The following is a 19,767-nucleotide window of genomic DNA, read 5'->3' as shown; positions in this document are numbered from 1 at the left end:
AACTATGAGGGAACAGATTTCTTCTAAGCCGCCCAGTAAGTGGCAGTTTATGACAATGGTCCCAGGAAACCAGCAGAGCCCCCTGCCCAGGGGTAGAACTGGGCCCGGAGTCCAGCTCCGTCTCACTCCACACCAGCCGGGCTTTCTACTGAGCAGCCACAGGCCCTGAGAGGTCGGTCAAGGCCTGACCCTGAACAGGCTCACCCTGCCCTTCTGCTGCCTGTGCCCCAAGCCTGACCCCGAGGGCTTCCAAAGGGCCAGCCCCAGCCCTGTTGTCTCCCTCCTCATCGAAATGTCCCCACGGGGATGGGGCCACAGAGAGAAGAAAAGACAAGAGCCCATTCAGAAGTTGGGGTGACTCACTGGTGGCTCCGATAACAACAGCGGTGGGTCTCAGCCACACTGACTCAGGTGGCAAGGCTGCCCTGCCCCTTCTGCTAAGAGAAGGAATTTCCCCGACGCCCACTCAATCTCTTGCCTCAGGCTTCTCACCTCCACAGCTGTGGGTGAAATGTGGGTGGGGCCGCCATGCCGGGGCTCCAGGAAGTATCCACAGTGCCCTTGACACTTCTCAGAGGAGGACAGATCCTGTCTGCTGCTGCGTGCTGCCTGTGGGAGGGGAAGCAGGTAACCGATAGTAACTGAAAGACTCGGAGAGGCTGTGGGTTCAGAGACTGGTTTCCACAGCCACCCCAGCAGGCAGGTCTCGCCATCCTCAGGTCTCTGCTGTCGAAACGGAAGCTGAGTCAGGCCAAGGTGGCCCCACCAAAAGGAGCAGGGTGGGTCTAAAGCCAGGTCTACCTGATACCAAACTCTGAGCTATTTCCATCGGTTGCCACCTCCCCAGAACATAAAGCACTTTGTGGCCCAGATGAAATCAGACCCTGGCTGACCTGAGACCCCCACAAAGACCACGGCCCACCAAAGTGAGCCAAGTGCCAGAGAGACTGTCATGTTCAACAGAATTGTGTTGCCTGTGGCATTCTCTTCCCAAGACTCTGCAGCTGAATGAGAAGCCACTGGCCTGGAAAGTGAGCCCACCAGGCCGGGCCACTGAGTAACATGTTCACCCCAGGAATGGAGCGTCGGCTTCCTATACACGTTAATCCACCATTGGGGCAACTAGTTTGCAAAGCCATAGATCCTAAACTCCACCCCCAAATCCCCATCTCTACCCACTCCTCTTTCATGCTTCCTTGTAGAATCCTCAGGTACCCAACCACCTCCTCTTTAAGGAGAACTCTGAAAAATGGCACAGTTTGGGGGAGTCCTTGCCTGGCCAAGGAAGGCCTAGTGCAAAGGCAGGGAGCCGTGGGTAAGGGCTCGTGCTGCTGAGCCAGGGTGCGCAGCCATCCTGGGCCCGCGGTGCTGACGGTGGGCGTCCCTGTGTTTACCCGGTTCTGCAGACTGCACCGTGAAGCCCTGTACCAAGCAGCTGCACCTGACACTGGCCCACAAGTTCTACCCCCACCACCAGAGGACTCTGGAGCAACTGGCCAGGGCAGTGAACCCGGGCCACAGCTGCCAATGGACCGCAGCCCTGTACTCGCGGGACATGCGCTTCGTGCACTACCAGGTAAGCAGCCCAGGTCGGCAGGGACATGGATCCTCCGGCAGAAACTGCATGTGAGGCCTCCCTGGTGGAGCACCCACCCCTTCCGCCCTCCGCTGGAGGTACTTTAGTGGAAGGAAGAACTCCTATTCTTTCTCTATAATTTTTTCTTTCTTTGTGCAATTTGCAATCAGCATTGTTTTATATGTATATATACATGTATGTGTGTATATATATATGTATATATATAGTGAGGCAAAATAGATTTACAGTCGTGAGTATGTGAAAAAGAGTGTATTCTATATTTATGAATTATTGTATTATTTTCCATATGAACAACCATAAACCTCCTTTTGTCCCATCCTGTATAAGTTGCAAACACACAAATTTGGGAGAAAAATGAAAGCATTTCTGGTAATAAAAAATGAACTGTTGCAAAGATTTATCAATATATTGTGTTGCTTATTACCGTGTTTTGCCATGTATAATGCATACATTTTTGCACAAATATTTGAGGGAAAAATAAGGATGTACATTATACATGTACTAATTCCATAGCTATATAAATGTTTTTAATTCTCTTATTTATGCTTATGCATTAAAAGTATAACTCTAGAAAGCAATAATGATATTGACATGCAAAATACCCTAGAATATAATAATTGGCTTTGTTTCTAAATATAAATAAATGAGTTAAAAGAATTAAAATGAAACTTTTTTTCCCTAAAAGTTCAGGCCAAAAACATGGGTGTGCATTATAGATAGCCAAATACAGTGATTTGTTTAGATAATGATTTGGGTGAAGCCTCATTCCAAGACTCTCTCCCACCAAACCGACTCGTTCAGACAGAAACCATGCAGTGCTCCGTATGGACCCACGGAGTCAGTGGGGCTGAATCTTCCGCATTCCGTGCTGTGAAAGAAGCTGTAAAACACTTCACAGCAGGGACGGTAGATGCGAAACTTGGGCTATGCCTCGAGATATTTCATAAGAAATAAGGACAAAGACTGATGGATACATAGATACCTGGATACATAGATCGATAAATGACAGATGAATGGTAGAAAGAAAGATGATAGACATGACAAACAGGTGATTGATAATAGATGATAAATTGATGATAAATACATGCTTATTGTACATACATACTTGACAAATGATAGACACCAAAATTCCCTTCTAAATCTATCCAGAGGCCTTGGTGCTGTATTTTGTTATGTTCTAGCCATCTGTCATCTGACAAAGGCTTGGGTGGCACCTTGGAGACATGCAGCTCATGAAAGAGCTGAAAGCCAAAGGCAGACATAAGCCCCCTACCGTCATCTTTCCCAGCCCTGGCCCTTGCTGGAGACATGAAAACGTTTGCCTCTTTTCCAGACCCTGAGGGCCGTATTTCAGTACAAACCCCAGAACGTGGACGAGCTGCCACTGAATCTTGGCGACTACATCTTCGTGGACCCCACTGAGCAGGAGGAAGCCAGCGAGGGCTGGGTCATTGGGCTCTCTCAGCGGACCGGCTGCCGAGGCTTCCTGCCTGAGAACTACACGGAGCGAGCCATCGAGTGTGACACCTGGGTGAAACACAGGTGAGTGCGGCCCCCAGCGGCAGCCCAAAGGTCCCTCCCCACGTTAGTGCCTGAGAGTGTCCGCCTGAAAACAGTGGCCATGGTGTTTGCATGCTTCTAGACCATTCCGTCACTGGTATAAATTGCAATATTACCCCTGCAGGGATCTTGGCTGACGTGTGGTTTTCTGCTAATAACACTCAGAAAATGTGAACTCTCATATACGGCTTCTACGATCTTAATCTCAAAAGATTACAAAATACCACTTCCTTGTTATGGACACAAATTACAATCAGAAGTCCTGTGCTTGCTTTTACTTATCTCTACCCAGTCACAGGGGTGTCCAACTTATTGGTGTCTCTGGGCCACACTGGAAGAGCTGTCTTAGACCACACACTACTAAATACATTGCAACACATAATCACCAAAAAATATCATCATGTTTTAAGTAAACTTATGATTTTGTGTTGGGCCTCATTCACAGCCATCCTGAGCCACATGTGGCCTGTGGGCCTCAGGTTGGATCGCCCTGCTTCTAGAGCCCTATGGCGGGCGCATCATTAGTTTTCTATGTTATATAACACATGTCCTTAACCTAATGGCTAACACCACATGCATTTATTACCTCACAGTTTCCACGGGTCAGGAGTCTGGGCGTGACTGAGCACAGGGGCTCCCATGGCTGGGGTCAGGTCTGGGCTGGGGCTGGGGGCTTATTGGAGGCTGAGGGGCCTCCCCCAAGCACGCGTGGTTGTTGGCGGAATTCATTTTCTCGAGGCCCTGGACTCCTGATGGTGTCATGTTCTGGTGGAATTTCTTAATTTTATCATCTTCAATGTCCCCTGAATGGTCTGAGGATTTTCAAAGTCACCAAGTACTGGTTCCTCTACCTGGACAATTCTTCCCTCAATTTCCTTCTCTCCTCACGCCCTTAACACTTCACGTGGAAACATGCTTAGCTCCATAACCGATTTCCTCACTTACAAGTTCTGCTTCCCACGGACAATTCCACTAAACTTTTTTCCACTCCACGATAAGGTCTCGTCTTCCTCCAATTTCCTATGACGTGTGTCTCACTCCCTCTGGTCTTCACCAGCAACACCTTTAACGTCCGTATTCCTGTTAACAGTCTGTCCAAGGTCGTTTAGACTTTATCATGCTTCTCAAAACCCTCCCAGCCCCCACCCGATGCTTGGTCTCAGGTGTTTGTTACAGCGACACCCCACTCCTGATACCAAATTCAGTGTCAGGAAAGGTTTAACCAGAGAAGCGTAGCCAGTAATTTTTATACTATAGTTATATATACACACATACATATTTATAATATGAATACATATAAGTATATTTCATATTCTATACTCATATATAATCATTTATAATATAACTAACCTACATTTTGTTCCATTATTTTGTATTATCTGTATAATAATACATGCATACATTACACACCATGTGTCTACATATACATGCATGGATTTATCACAGGGGATTGATTGCCTTGCACAGTTGTTGGGGCTGGCTAAGCACAGGCGAGCAAGAAGGCAGGGGAGGAGCCCAGAGCAGCCTGGAAACCATGGCCAGCAAAAGCCCACGCCTAGGTGTTACAGTCGGGAAGGACCACCCACCCAGCAGGTGGACGAGCAATTGCAGACTCGGCTGCTACTTGCGTCTCTGAGCTCGGGGAAGCCCTGGGCCTTTTTAAAAGACCTTCAAATGGAATAAGTCAGGCCCAGCCAGGACACTCTCCCTTGTGATTAACTTCAAGTCAATTGACTAAGGACTTTGATCACATCTGAAAAATCTCTTCACCGCAGCATCTAGACAGCTTTTGATTGGATGACTGGAAAAAAGGTGTGTGTGCATTTTCAGCCATGACCCAAATGCCTGTAGAAGAGGTAACTAAACTTAAAAATAAGCCAGTGAAATAAGTTGTGGTACAAACACACAATAGAATACTTGCAATTTTTTAAATGGTCATGAGGAAGCATTTTATGTACTGACATGAAAAAGCCCTAGGTGAGCTGTAGAACACTGAGTACAGTACTATTTGCAGGGAAGGGATGAAGTTAAACATACTTGTCTGTGCATATATATGCAGGATATGTATTTATATGCAAGTCTGTGCTTTAAAGTTCCCTGGAAAGGAGAATCTCTAGAAACTTCTAACATTGGTTACCATGTGGAACATGGGGGTTCAAACTGGAAGAATGAACAGGAATGAGAGGAAGGCTCTTCAATACCAGTCCATAATTTTTAAATTTTGAACCATATAAATGTGTTATTTATTCAAAATAGAAATTCATCTGTTTTAAATGTAGAGAAAAGAATATAAGGAAATTGGGTCAGAGGGAAACAAGCGAGACAAGCCGGGGCTGAGGTTTGCACACCAGGTGCATGCTGGGAGCTCCCGGCTCCAAGCTTTCCCACACCCAGTGTGAGCAGGGCTGCGGCTTCCCACCAGCCAGCACAGCCCTCCCAAGAGCGAGTAGACCAGTTGTTCAGGGGAAGCGCAATTTTGCAGGTATATACAGTGCTGTGGGTCCCCTGGGCCACCACAAAACCACAAGATGTTGGTGCCACTTGGGACTGCAGAGATAATTAATTCTGTTTCTCTCTCTGGAGGGCTGAGCACCCTCAGACCCAGGGGCAGAGGTCTGGATGAGACCACACATTTAAGGAAGCACTTGTTTCCATTTAGTACCAACTGCATCCTCATCCAATCTAATACACGGTTTAAGGAAAGCAGAAGAGAGATGCTGGTCCCACCTTAAATGACAATGGGAGTTCCAGGAGGTCAGAGCATCCCTCCGGCTCCTGTCCTCCAGCTGGCCCTTGCTCCCTGCTCTGCTTCCTGCTCACTGTCACCAGGCGATTGGCAAACCTGGATGTTTCTAGAACTAGGCAGGGAAGACTCAGTAGAAGATAAGTTTGTGGCTTGAACATTTTTTTGCTTCACAATCTGTTAGTCACCTGGCACCAACATAATCATTTCAGCCTTTAAGCCTGACATTTCTGGAACTATTTTTCCTAGAGACACACTTCTCTTAGGAATTAATAAGCATTAACAAAAACTGCAACAAAAGGAGAGAAAAGTCAAAAGTGCAAGGCTAAGCTGTGGCTGGTCCTCTTTTCGAAAGCACCCCATCCTCACTGGGGGGGACAGTGAGACAAACCGTGATATGACCATTGGCCAGAACGCCAGATAGCTGGCCTACTGTCGGACTCAGGGGTCCCAGCTCAGCCTTTTAGAACTGCCAAAAACGAGCTTATTAAACACTTACTGCTTTTTAACTTACACAATGGTCCTCAAAGGTCTGGACATTGCTGATCTGTTGAGTAGCGGGACGTGTAGAAATCAGTCCCCTAGGGCATCGGCTGCAGGACTCACCCTGGGCTTGTACAGCCCAGGCGCAAGAACCTCTGGCCTGTCAGTGCTTGAGAGCATGGTCGCAAGTATATGGGGAGGAGTGCCCTGCCTACCTTAGGAGACACGCTTCTAGGTATGAGTTTGCAGCTGCAGTGCCCACGGCACGGCATGGCCACTAAAACCCCAGCTGCCCATCACCAGTGCAACGGCCCCGGGAGTCTGGACGCCCTGGACGCCCATCCACACAGAATGTTTGTGTGTCACTGTGAAGAAAAGGGTCCGCGGGGTCAGAGTGGTCGTGCTGCAGGGGTGTTTTCCTGAGTCACTGCACTTTTCAACTCTCTACATAGAAGAACGTACGTAGGAGAAGCGTAGGACCGAGAGCTGCGAGGCCTGAGTGGCAGGGCGGAGAGGACACTTGTCGTCTTCTAGCCGTGGCGCGGTTGCCAACACCGAAGCCCTACAAACCTGTAACTTTGCAAAACCACAGAGCACACTCGTGCAAGTAGCTCCACCGTAGTAATCGTGTCCTTCTGGGCTGAGCTGCGTCCTCCTGAAGTTCACGGGGCGAAGCCCTGACTCCCGGCACCTCAGGATGGGACAGTATTTGGAGATGGGATCTCTACAGGGGAGATTTGCTTAAAACGAGGCTGTTCAAGGGGCCCTCATCCCATACGACTGGTGTCCTTCTGGCAAGAGGAGATGGGAACACAGACTCCCACAGCGGGGCCACCGTGTGAGGACATGGGGAGGACATGGCCACTCTAAAGGAAGGAACCAACCCTGCCAGCACCGTGACCTGGGACTTCCAGCCTCCACATTGTGAAAGGAGTAAATTTCTGCTGTTGAGGCTGCCCACCCAGTGCGTGACACCTTGCTACGGTGGCTTTAGCAACGGACACAGTGGTGTCATCCGTATAGCCCCACAGACTGCAGCCAGGCCCCTTTCAGAAGCCAGGGGCAGCGCAAACATGTCCAGGGTATAAGTCAACCATTGAGGGTTACCGCTGAGTCAAGGAGAAAAACAAAATCATTAAACTGCGAGGTCCTTCCCTTTCTCCCGTCACTGCCAACATCCCATCGTCTTTTTGCTTGCATTGCACTTGAAAGACTGGCAAAAAAAAGAGTCAATTTTGTCTCTAACTGTAAATTTGACAGATGTCATTTATAGCTCATGAGACTGTGCCATATGCAGGCTGAGCCGCAAGCAGGGTGCCCCCGCCTCGCCTCAGGAAGAGAAACCAACCAACGTTTCCTGGGTCGATGTGAGTGAGAGGCTATGAATAGCACCCGCGCTGCCGAGAGTGTGTTCCTTTGAAGAGGGAAATGTCAATGGTTCGAATATCATGCCAGTGATTGGGGTCTATTTGTGACCCACTGAAGCTCACGCAGCACGTGAGCAGAGTGAGTCTGCTTGACCCGGTTACCCCGGACAGGCAGCAACGTGGAAAGAGAAAGTACGGACTACTTCAGAAACGCATTAAGTACAGCAAGAGACGAAGGATGTGATGGCTGGTCCGGGGCGTATGGCCGTGGTGCCAAAGGCCGGTGACCGGGGGCACTACAGGGGGTGCGATGGAGGACAGATGCCCCTGCAGTGCTCCCGGCTCTGTTCCTCCCGAGGGTCTCAGGCTGGAGGACGGGGAGCCGTCGGTTTGATGAGAAGTGGGGGTGCTGAGGCCTCTGTAAGAGAAAGGCAAAGTCTACAAATGGGCTAATAAGTATAAACATGCCCCATTTAGGATCCCAGGAAAAAATGAACTGTGAATATATTGATGTCTCCTGGAGTCATTTCCAAGTGTACAGAGAGTCCAGGAAAAGCCCCTGTGGTGTCGCTTTCTAGAACTTCGGTGAATGATGGGAGTGTTTATCTGGAAAAATCAACAGAGAGAAGAGCTGAGAAAACTTCGAAAAGTAAAGGCATCAGAGTAGATGGCTACCTGCCAGATGTGCAAAGCGTGTGGCCGATGTATAACGTGGCCTGGGCTTGAGGGAGAAAGGAAAGACACAGACTAGTGGACCAGAACAGCGACAGACGGGGGCCCGGCCTGCAGGGAAGGGCACCAGGAAGAGGGACAGGAATGGGTGCAGAGAAAATGGCACTTTACCTGACCTCACATCAAAGCCAAGAATTAAACAGAAGAAGGAAGTATGTAAAACTAGAAGGCAGTTAGTTAAAAGGAACGCATCTCTGATTTCTGGACCGCTGGGGAGAGCTTTGAAAGCATAGGAGTGATGGAGGGGAACTCAGAGGGGCACTTAGATGTGTCTTTAATAGTGATTATTAAATGCTTGAAGCTTGAGGTTTCTCTATGGTAAAAGTCACAACGAATACTACGATCCAAAGAGCCAGATGAGAACAATGCTTTAAGAAAATAGTAACAAAGGCGATGGTCCCCTACCAGTCACCCACATGATCAGATTACACACCTCCTCCTCATCCTCCCATAAACCATGCCATCTGGGGCCCGGGCGGCCCTGGACACTCAGCCCTCGGGCACTCCTCCCCACCAGCTGGTCTGTGTCTAACTGTTTCATTTAACCAGAAGGCCGTCCACTGCACTCTTCATTCCCAACCACCGTGACAGGTGAACAATCAAGAGCGTCCACCAGCTGTCCCCACCACACCACCTGCCTGCAGTCTCTGTACCAGCTGTCCTTCTCCCCATCAGACTGTGAAGCGTGGTGCACCCTCCTGGCCCGGGCACCGGCCCATGTGCCTGTGTCCCAACCCTCCTGGGCAGCCATCCCTCCAGCATCCTGCCAGCATCACCTACGGTTCCCAAGACCTCCTCGATCAGCCCCACCAGCAGCAAAACCAAGCACTCTCCTTTTTTCCATTCCCCTCTCTAGCTACTGCCCCAGGTCTCGGCCCTGACTGTAGATTATTTAAAATTGAGTCTATAAAGACTACCTTTCCTTTTAAAAAATGAACTTTTCCCCAGGGCACATGGTCGTTTGCTTGCTCTGGCCCCTCCCAGTTCCTTCCAGACACTCTCGTGTAGGGCACCTTACCGTCACCGCCACCCCCCTAGCCTAAGTGTGCCGTGGTCTTTTGTCCCAGTCATCCCAGGGCTCCCAAACCCCGCCCACCCCTGCACCTTTCTTGACTCACAGGACAGGTAGCTGTTTCCTCATGGCCTGCAAACTCTGGGCGCTGCTTTTGCCCACCCTCCCACACGGTCCGCCCCTTTCCTGTGTGTGTCCGTAGCTCATTCACTGCTGCATCCCAACCAAACGACCTTGACCACTACAGAAGGTGACGGTAGGAGATCATCGCATCAGTCTGCCCAGGCTGCTGGAACACAGCACCACCGCAGGCTGGGCGGATAAGTGGTACGAATCTGTCCTTTCACAGTCTGGAGGCTGGAAGTCCAGGATGGAGGTGTCGGCAGCGTGGGTTCCTCTGGAGGCCTCTCCCCTTGGCGTGTATCTGGAGGCCTTTTCCCGGCTCTCACATGGTCACTCCTCAGTGTGTGTCTGTGTCCCAGTCCCCTCCTCTTATAAGGATACCGGTCATGTTGGGTTAAGAACTACTCGAATGACCTCATTGTACCTTAATTACCTCTTTAAAGTCCCCCTGTCTCCACATACAGCCACCTCCTGAGGTCCCAAAGGTTTTAGGACTTCAACGTATGGATTGGGACGGGGCAGTTCAGCCCTTCACGGGTGGTGACACAGGGACCAACAGCCAAGAGTTACTCAGGATTCTTTACGTGCTGAGCACCAAGCTCTTTGAACTCATCCTTTCGTTCGTCCTCGCCATGACCTTCTGCCTTTCATGTCCGTCCTCGAGCACCTGCCTGGCCCAGTGCTTCCGTGGCCATCGTGACCAGCACCTGGTTTCTTCGCCCACAGGACGTACACCTTCAGTCTGGCCGCAGACCTGAACTCCAGGAAGGACGGGGAAGCCAGCAGCAGACAGAACGGGGATCTCCATCCTCTGCCAAGGCCGCGGAGCGCCAGCAGCCTGCAGGCTTTACAGGTGACGGGCTCCCTTTTTTGTACAGTGAGCTCAGTGACATCACACTTTATGTCAGCTCTGCTTAGACTCACAGGCGTGGCTTTTGTCCTGCAGACACTCACACCCTTGTTGCCCGGGAGCAGAGTGCAGACCCTGGTGGGCCAGCAGGAGGCCCTACCCTTCGGTGCTGAGGTGCCAGGCTGCTCCGTCCACCTGGACACAGGGTGGACCCCCACGGCTGAGAGCCGGCCTGTACCCTACAGGCACCTGCTGGGTTTTCGAGAATAGGGAGCACATGGCTGTTACTCGGTCATGGTGCCAGGACACAGGGCAGGGAAGGGAGAGTGACACAACCCTGCCGGGAATCCAAAGCTCTCACCCTGATTCTGTCATTACCAAGCTGCATGACCCCGATCGAGTCTTCTTCTCCTTAAGCCCCAAAAGATAGAGCTTCTGTGCTTTCAAGTCAGGCTGGGCGAGATGAGGAGGTACATGCTCGGTAACAGGGGGAGACAGCAGCCTCAGCCCCAGGGTCGGGGGTACAGCAGGGGCATCTGAGCCCACCACCCACCTGGGAACATGTGCAGAGGTGAAGACTGCAGGCAGGGCCCGGGTGGAGCAGGCAGCTCCTCCCCCAAACAAGCCAGGAACTCGGCGTCCCTGATGCTGCCCGAGTGGTGGGCAGGCGGCCCTCTGCTCCGGAGCCGCAGCCCGCCTGTAGGAACCCCAGACAGCAGGGCGGCACCTGCAGCTGGCCCCAGCCAGTTCCCACTCAGCGGAAACGCCTCTATGGCCTGTGTGAGCCGTCCCTCCACACACATCCCCGCTCTGTGCCACATATAGGACGTGGGCTTTCATCCCAGCCACCCCTCCCGCCCCAGCACCGGTGGCATTAGTCCCACCCCATCCTTACTTTACAGATCTGAAGACTGAGGCTTGCAGAGGCTGGGAAGCTTGCGGGGAGCACGAAGACACCTAAGCATCCCCCAACACTGGGTTGTTTCAAGAATGATATGAGACAGGAGGTCACGTGTCCCCTGCAGGCCAGGCCCAGGGTCCTGAGAAATGGTTACTACCCAGACGGCAGGGCCACGGTGTCTGGTCCACACCTGTGTCCCAGAGCCTGGCTCGGGGCCTCACCCGTAAATCTCACTGGATAAACCATAGAACAACCTAATGAGGGCCCTAATGGATACTCCTGATGGAATCACCCTAAATTCAAATCTTCTCCCCAAGAGCCCATTGATCCCCCAGAGGCCGCCTGCAGCCTGGGATGGGCTCACTGTGGACAAAAGCTGAGCACCAGACGCTGGGCTCTGGGCAGGCAGCTGGCATCTCCATTAGCTGAGTCTTCAGTTGGAGAGAAAGGGCCAGGGAAGAGGAGCCGCTGACCAGGAGCCAGGGACCCGCCAGCTGCAAGAGACAAAAAGAGGCTCCAACCCCCACACTGCCCAGGCTCTGGAAGGTGCAGTTGAGTCTGGACTCACCAGTGGGAGAGTATGAGAACAGGTATAAATGGGGGCCTCCCTGAGGCTGCGACCTCCTTTCCAGATCTATGGACTGGGAGAAGCTGGAATGAAAGGCTTAGCCTATAGCTCGGCCTGTGTCTAACTCACTGGCACTTTAAACGCACAAAAACCCCACATCCGCCTCCCTGTGGACAGAAGTCTCCCACTTGGTCTGAGGGGGCCCTTCCAAAGGGCGGGGAAAAGAAGACTGTGGCATCGGGTTTGACAGAACGGACGTATAGCGGGCCAAATAATGGCCCCAAAGATAGGGGTCCCAGTCGCTGCAACTGTGAATGTTACTTTATAAAGAAAAAGGGCCTTTGCATGTGGCGTGGAGTGAGGGCTCTTGGTGGGGAGATCATTCTGGGTTATCCTGTGGGCCCTAAATCTAATCCCGACCGTCCCTGGGGGAGGCAAACGGAGAGAACTCACCGAGCACGAGAGGAAAAGACACCAACACAACCAGGGGAGAGGCCCTGTGAGCATGAGGCAGAGATCAGGGCGATGCGGCCACGAGCCGAGGGCTGCGGGGGCCACCAGGCACTGGAAGAGGCAGCAGGAACCCCCCCATAACCTCTGAGGGAGCCCCCCTGACACCTTGCTTCTGAGTTTCTGTTATCCAGAACTGTGAGGGATTGGATTTGTTTTAAACCACCCAGTTGGTGGCCCTTGGTTACAGCAGCCACAGGACACACACACAACCCCATGAGCAAGGAGTCACAGCAGCCCCGTTGTTCTGTGGGCCCCGGGTTCAGTCCATTCCATTTCCCGTGGACTTTTCACTGTATCTTAATATTCTTGTCGCCGAGCTCTGCTTTTCAAAGTCTACCTGCTGCAGGCTCTTCCAGGAAAGAAAATGCCCCAAATCCAAAACCTCAGCCTGATGCGTTGATGGTCTTTAAGAATGCCAGTAAGCAGACGGCAGTTGGGAGCCCAGGTGTGCCTTGCAGCCCACTTGCAGGTCAAGCAGGAACGAGAATGAGATGGGATATTTTCATACTCGTTCTCGGAGGGGGCAGGCGTCCTGGAGTCGGTCCGGGCAACCCCCGAGCCACTGTACTTCGAAACTGTAAGAGGACAAGACAGCCTCCCGTGGCGCAGAGTGTCAGGGGTTCACGTCCGGACGGACGGCTGCACGCTCCAGTGAGACACGGCCGTGCTCTTCACTTCGCCTTGTCCCTGTGCCCAGTGTCATGGTGTTGAGAGGTGGGGCCTCTGGGAGGTGCTCGGTCCTGAGGGTGGAGCCCTCATGAGTGGGATCAGTGTCCTTATAAAAGGACCCCATGACTCCCTTGCCCCTCTCACCAGGGAAGGACACAGGAGGAGTCTGCCACTGAGAAGAGGGGCCTCACCCTGACCCGGGGCACCTCCAACCTCAAGAACTTGGAGAAATAGCCTTGGCTGGTGTAGCTCAGTGGATTGAGCATGGGCCTATGAAGCAAAGGGTCCAGGGTTCGATCCTTGGTCGAGGCACATGCCTGGGTTGCATGCAGGCCAGGTCCCCAATGGGGGACACATGAGAGGCAACCACACACTGATGTTTCTCTCCCACTCTCTTCTCTTCCCTTCCCCTCTCTCTAAAAATAGATAAATAAAATATTTTTTACAAAGAGAACTTGGAGAAATAACTGTCTGCTGTTCATAAGCCCCAGTGTGTGGCGTTCTGTTAGAGCGGCCAGAACAGACTAGGATGAGGGACAGGACTTGGGAGAGACCAAGGAGCAGAGCAGCGGATGCGCCAGGGGTGGGGCGCTCCTGTTTCTTTTCATTCCTTTTATAAGGTGACGATGCCCAGGAAATAAAAAGTCGTAAGAAATTAGAGAGATTTCCAGCTGCAATTCCTAGTCCTCTTCCATTGAAATGCTGTTGGTAAAATGGGATGTAGCTACAGAACGAGGAAGGAAGGGACCCATTTGTAGGCCAGCTGTTGAATGACCGAGGTGCCTGTTTGAAGAAGTTTAATAACACAGATATTCACTTGTACATTTGAACCATGTTTGGCCACGCTTCTCCTAGGACAGATGTGTCCGTGAACGTGTCTGCCGCTGACCGTGACTTCCCTCTCCTTCCCCCTCTCAGGCTGCCATCGCGAGGCGAAGTGTGCTGGTGGTGCGCCACGGGGAGCGGGTGGACCAGGTCTTCGGGAAGTCCTGGCTGCAGCAGTGCTCCACGCCTGACGGTAGGTCAAGTCCTGGCGGCCGCCACACACAGACACAAGGCCACTCCAACAAACAAGACCACGTCCCGAGTGTCCGAGCTGGAGTCCCTGTGGTGCCACTTGTAGAATGACTGGGTATAGATTGTGCATGCGACGGCCACTGCCGCACCTCTCCCGGTAGGCGCCACACGGAAGCATCCCAGTGTGCACGTCGTCTGTGAGTACATTAGGGCCAATGATTTGGGAGATGGAGGGACGGTTTCAACAGGAAGCGAGTCTGCTGGTGGGACACACGGACAGTCTGCTGACTCCTGCGGCACGCACCGTGTCTGCGTAGTCAGTGCAGCCTGACTTCCGAGCAAGCCACCCTGGCCCGAGGTCTCTGAACCCGCAGCTGCTGGTGCGTTCCCTGCCTCACAAGCTCATCACTCTATCTCCCTCAACTAGTCTTCACTGCGGTGGTCATTGCCCTAAATTGTTTGGCTCCCTTTCCCAACTGGAGGCAATGTTTTTGAACGTGTCTGCTGCTCACCCCAACCTCACCCCATTAAATGCAAAGAACTGAGGACAGGGCTTGGGATGCAGCATCCACACAAGCCAGTCTCTGCCCTGATGATCCACACCTGTATCACCGCCCATCCCCTGGGCACCAATGGGCAGCCACATTTTCTAAGCCCAGGCTGACTGTGTACATAAAGGTATCGAGTGAACACAGTGATCAAATCCATTCACAGTAGCTAAGCTGGTCGGGCCTTTGGGATCCCTCCAGAAGCCCAGCAGGCCAAGAAAGGGGGAAATGAACAGGGAAAGCCACTGGCAGATGACCTGCACCCACTGGAGAAATTCCGAGCCGCTCACATCATGACCGAATGTATCTCCAGGCACCTGCAGAGGGAGGGCTATGGCGTCTCCACAAAACAAGGTCAAGTAGAGACAGGTCTCGGGAAAGAAACAACAGGACAAGAGGTGGACATGAGGAAGGGGACTCGGTCCTCGAGAGAAAAGATCCAGCCACCTACTGGGGGAGATATTTTGAGGCACTGGAAACCACCAGGTTAGAGGTCACTGCTGGTGGGCCTTTCTCCAGGGTAACGAATCCCTTGATCGAGCGAGTGCTGACAGTCTAATTCGGCTGCATTTTGCAGGCTGTGCTGTTCGGTGAATTACAACAGGGCACTTGGGGCGCTGCCGGCCTCTCCTCTGAGTCCAGTGTTCTTCCTGATTTCTGCTTACTTCTGGCACAAGCACCCACCCCCTCAAGTGCCCCTCATGTCCCAGTGGTGCCAGCCCAGGGTGCCCCCTATTCTGCAGACTCCACTTCCATCAGAACCTAACCCTGCCCCAGAGCCCGGCCTTCTGAACTCTGCCCTCTGCTGCTCACGGTGACCACAAAGTGTCACTGAAGGCAAAAATGAAACGGAGCAGGTTGACATCTATGGAACCACAGATGGCCTTGGAGAATATGACACAACCGATGGGCCTTCTCTTTGAAGGAAAAAAAAACCCTTTCCCAGCAAACACAGCCAATGCTTTTGCATTTAATATGATAAAGGCCTTTAGAAGTGAGTGGGTGGTCCTTTCCGAAGAACCATCGAGACGGTGGAAGTGGAGCAGAAGCAGCGGAGCTTCCACAAGTTCACCTACCACGGTGGTCAGCCGCTGCACAACACAAGCAGCTGATGCAGCCATACAGCACCTGTAGCGGCGCCAAACCGGCATGTGGGGAAGCAGCTCTCACTGCCTAAGTACCTACGCAAGGCCCAGAAGGAGGCCCATCCACGGACACACCTGTGTCGGTGAAGATGCACCTGTGCAACATGAGCATCCTGCCAGAGCTGGTGGGCAGCATGGTGGGCGTGTCCAACAGCAAGTCCTTCAACCAGGTGGAAATCAAGCCTGAGATGATTGGCCACTACCTGGGTGACATCTCCATCACCTCCAGGTCTGGGAGGCACTGCCAGCCGGGCGTCAGGGCCACCTGGTCTCCGCTTCATCCATTTTAACTAGTCAAAAAAGGCACAGACTTCTCTTAAAGTCTTTGCCGATGGAATTTCCAGGGCAGGAGCTTTCAGAAAAATCATGGATGGAAACTAAAAAGCAAGGCATGTGCTGACCCTTGGGCACTGGGGATCGGCTGGGAGGCTGCCAGGGTGCGGGTGTGGGGTGTTAGGGGCTCGCCCAGTGGTGTGTACAGGCCGCAGGAAAGGCATCTGGGCTGCGGGAACCTGTTGTACCAGGAGGTTCGGGGGTGGCTTGGGTAAATGAGAGGGCTTGGCGTGGAGTGGTGTCCTCTGTAGGGTAATGGATAATTTGACAGTGAGATCAGACATGCCACTCACTGACCTCTTCCAGGAGCCGGGTTCGGGGCACTGGCTCAGTGATTCGAGGAAACAGTGTTTCCCGTATACTGGTTAATCTACTGAGGAAGATTAAGTCATTTGCTTCTAATCACACAGCCAGTACCCTGTGGTGCCAGGATTGGCACCAGACTGTCAGATTAAAGCTCAGGGTCGAACTCAAAGCCAACCACGGTGCTTTGCAGCCTCTGGGAGGGGTGGTGGGGGAGTCCAGGGCACCTTCCAGATTCCAGCCCCCGCTCAAGCAGTTGACTGAATAATGAACAGTGCAGGGGCATCTCCGGCCACGTGGACCCTGTCCCCATAGGCAATGTGACACACATAAGCTATTGGAATGGGTCACATTTCACCTAATTAATTAACGCCAACTGGAGATTCTTATCAGGTTAAGCTGTCAGTCTTGGAGATGCTGGGTTCTTACTCAGGAAAGCTGTGGGGGTGGGTCCGCAGGAGGGGTCCCTGGGGCCGAAACCTAGGTTTTCTGCATTTGAGGAAATGTGTGCTCAGTAAGGCAGCTTTTCTCCTGGAATTGGATCCACTCACAGAGCCCCTGTGAGAAAAAACAGTGGACGACAATTTAAATGCCAGCCCTACTTCTAACGGGTCTTGATCATGGCAGGGTTGTGCACTCACTTGAGGGAACTAATTGTCGGGTGCGCATTTGTGCTTTAGGGAAATACTACCGGCCAGACCTGAACTTCCCCTGCAGCCTGCCCCGGCGGGGCAACGGCCTCAAAGGCTTTGAAAACGATCCGCCATTATCGTCTTGTGGAATTTTCCAATCCAGAACTGCAGGTGAGTTGGAGCGCCTTTCTAGTGGGATTGGGAACAATAATCGTTGGCAACGGTTATCACTGACGCGTACTGAGCCCTTGCTACCTGTCCTTCGAAGTCAGTATTGGCATTTCGCCCTCTCTGCTGATGATGGAGCTGGGCCACAGAGAGGTTTGGTAAGCTACCCAAGGTCACACAGCAAGTTTTTAAGTGGAAGTTCAGAGATTTGACCCAGTATCGGATGGTTGGGGAGGTTGGGAGGAATGAAAGGCATGGAAGAACAGAGAGGGACTACCGTGTGCACTAAGGATGTCATTTTTAAACATTGTTTAAAAATACATCCCCTCTGTGATTTTATTTTAAAATCTTTGGGCCTTTGTTTTGTGTCTGGGGTTCTGGTTGCACAGGATTGACTTTTGGGCCCTTGGGTCCATCTGGTCTTTATTTCATGAATTAAGAAACTCGAATCTACAACCAGGAAGGCACATGGGCTTCCCAAGTCGCCCAGCGGCTGACAGAAGGGGCCCACGAGAGCCTGACGTTGCTGGCGCCTCACTGCTGGTCTGATGTAGGCATTCGGTCCCGGTGAGCTGGGCAGGCAGGATAGCTCTGATCCGCAGCACTTGCTGAATGCAGTGGTGTAAATCGTGTGCTCACACCCAGGCTGGTGTCAGGGCCAGTGTCAGGGCCACGGAGGTGAGTCACCTAACATGCAGGTAGGAGACAGGACACAGATGGGACACCCTCAGGTCAGTGTGACCTGCTCCCCACAGCCCTGGGGTGTGTGTGTGTGTGTGTGTGTGTGTGTGTGTGTGCGCGCGCCCTCTCTGTGAAGAACCTGTGCAGTTGTGTGCTTCATGCTGAATCCTCACCTGGGTGTTTGTACAACCTCCTCGAGTGTATTTGGAGTATCTGTGAGTAGACACACACGCGGCAGTTGTCAGCCGTCATACTACTTTCCTGGGGCTGCCGTGATCAAGAGCCACAGGTCGAGGGGCTTAGTCAACAGGAATGTATAGCCTCGCAGTTGTGGATGCAGATGCAGGCGGGGTCGTTCCTTCTGAGGCTGCGAGGGGAGAGTCTGCTCCGGGCCCCTCTTCTCGGTTTGTAGACGGGCATCTTCTCCCTGTGTCCAATGTCACCTCCCTCCTCTGTGTGTCTGTCTCTGTCCAATGTCCCCTTTTATTAAGGACAACAATCAGGTTGAATGAGAGGCACCCTCATAACCTCACCTAAACTCGATCGCCTCTGAAGGGCCCATCTCCAAAGCCAGTCACACTCTGGGGCACCGGGGGTCAGGACTCCCACGTGTGAATTTCGGGGGATGCAGTTCAGGCCGTGACAGCACCCACTAAAACCTCCTGACGGGGGTGCTGTAGCTGTTCTTCTGAGAAGGCCCCCTCTTTACCAAAGATGAGGTCCTCTCGTCTTGCAAGGGGAAGCGTGGCTCCCAGGCTTCAATTCCGCCAGCCCCAGGTGGCCTCACATCCCCGTCACCTCAGAACCGACTCCCAGGAGCTTAACTCAGCACCCACCAGAAATGCAGACGCAGCGTGGATGGGCTCTCTGTGCAGGGCCTTGACACCTGATTGCACAGTGCTGCTGGGCTGAGTTCCCATCTGAAGGCTCCCGGAAGCAGTCTCCATCTCAACCGGCTGTGGAAGTCAGCTCCTTGTGACTGTAGGACTGAAGTCTTCCTTCCCTTGCCACTGTCAGTGCAGGGCCACACTCAGTTCCAAGAGACCACCCACACTTCTTGCCACATGGCTCTTCCATCTTGGACCCAACAATAGGGCTTCTTACATGTTGAATCCTCTGCCTCTGAATCTCTCTGACTTCTGTGACAGCGGAGAAAATCTCTGCTTTTAATGGGCTCCCCTGAAGGGATGTCCCTCCTCCCACGAGACATAACAGTCACAAGGGTGCCATCTCCCCCTCTTCACCAGCTCCACCAACCCCAGGGGACTGTGCACCACGCACAGCAGGGGGTGGAAATCTTGTAGCCACTTCGGGTCCCGCCTCCCTCGGGTGGCAAGCCTGCCTCCCAGCATAGCCCCCACTGCGGGAGCAGGACCACACAGCGACACTTCCCACCTGCTTTCTTCCAGGAGAAGCACTACTGGACAGCGGCGCCCGGATCACCTCCGTGTTCGCCTCCCCGGCCCTCCGCTGCGTGCAGACCGCCAAGCACATCCTGGAAGGTCGGTGAGGACACAGTGAGCTGCTCGGCTTGCCTTGACCTCACGGTTGTCCTCCAAGGGGAGAGGGGAATGAGTGAAGGTGGGACCCGCAGGACTGGCAACGGGTGGGCCCGTGAGTCACAGACAGTCAGGGACCAGCCCTCTCAGAACCGCCAGCAGGTACTGAGCCCCTTGACATTCCGGGATGGTGACAGAGTGCTGGGGCCTGTCACTACTCGGTCCACCTTCGGTGGCTTCTGCTGTGTGTGTAGTATTTTTGTTTTGTTTTGTTTTAATTCTGGGGAGAGGCATTCAGAAAGCCAGGAGCTGGGAACTCCCAC

The 19,767-nt window shown here is 52.6% G+C and overlaps 1 protein-coding gene across 3 annotated transcripts in view; it reads left to right on the top strand.

The window, feature by feature from the left end:
• UBASH3A (ubiquitin associated and SH3 domain containing A) overlaps positions 1-19,767 on the top strand; it is a 38,705-nt gene that overhangs the window by 8,562 nt on the left and 10,376 nt on the right. For all 3 annotated transcript variants that reach the window (XM_037144594.2, XM_037144592.2, XM_037144593.2), the window contains exons 5-10: positions 1,407-1,576; positions 2,931-3,139; positions 10,344-10,470; positions 14,037-14,136; positions 17,145-17,267; positions 19,355-19,447. In XM_037144594.2, coding sequence (XP_037000489.2) covers positions 1,407-1,576; positions 2,931-3,139; positions 10,344-10,470; positions 14,037-14,136; positions 17,145-17,267; positions 19,355-19,447 — 822 coding nt within the window. The remainder of the gene's footprint in view (positions 1-1,406; positions 1,577-2,930; positions 3,140-10,343; positions 10,471-14,036; positions 14,137-17,144; positions 17,268-19,354; positions 19,448-19,767) is intronic.

This window comes from Artibeus jamaicensis, unplaced genomic scaffold (assembly GCF_021234435.1).
Source record: "Artibeus jamaicensis isolate MK-2021 breed Jamaican fruit bat unplaced genomic scaffold, CSHL_Jam_final scaffold_474, whole genome shotgun sequence".
Lineage (NCBI taxonomy): Eukaryota > Metazoa > Chordata > Mammalia > Chiroptera > Phyllostomidae > Artibeus > Artibeus jamaicensis.
This window is presented reverse-complemented; position numbering and strand designations above follow the sequence as displayed.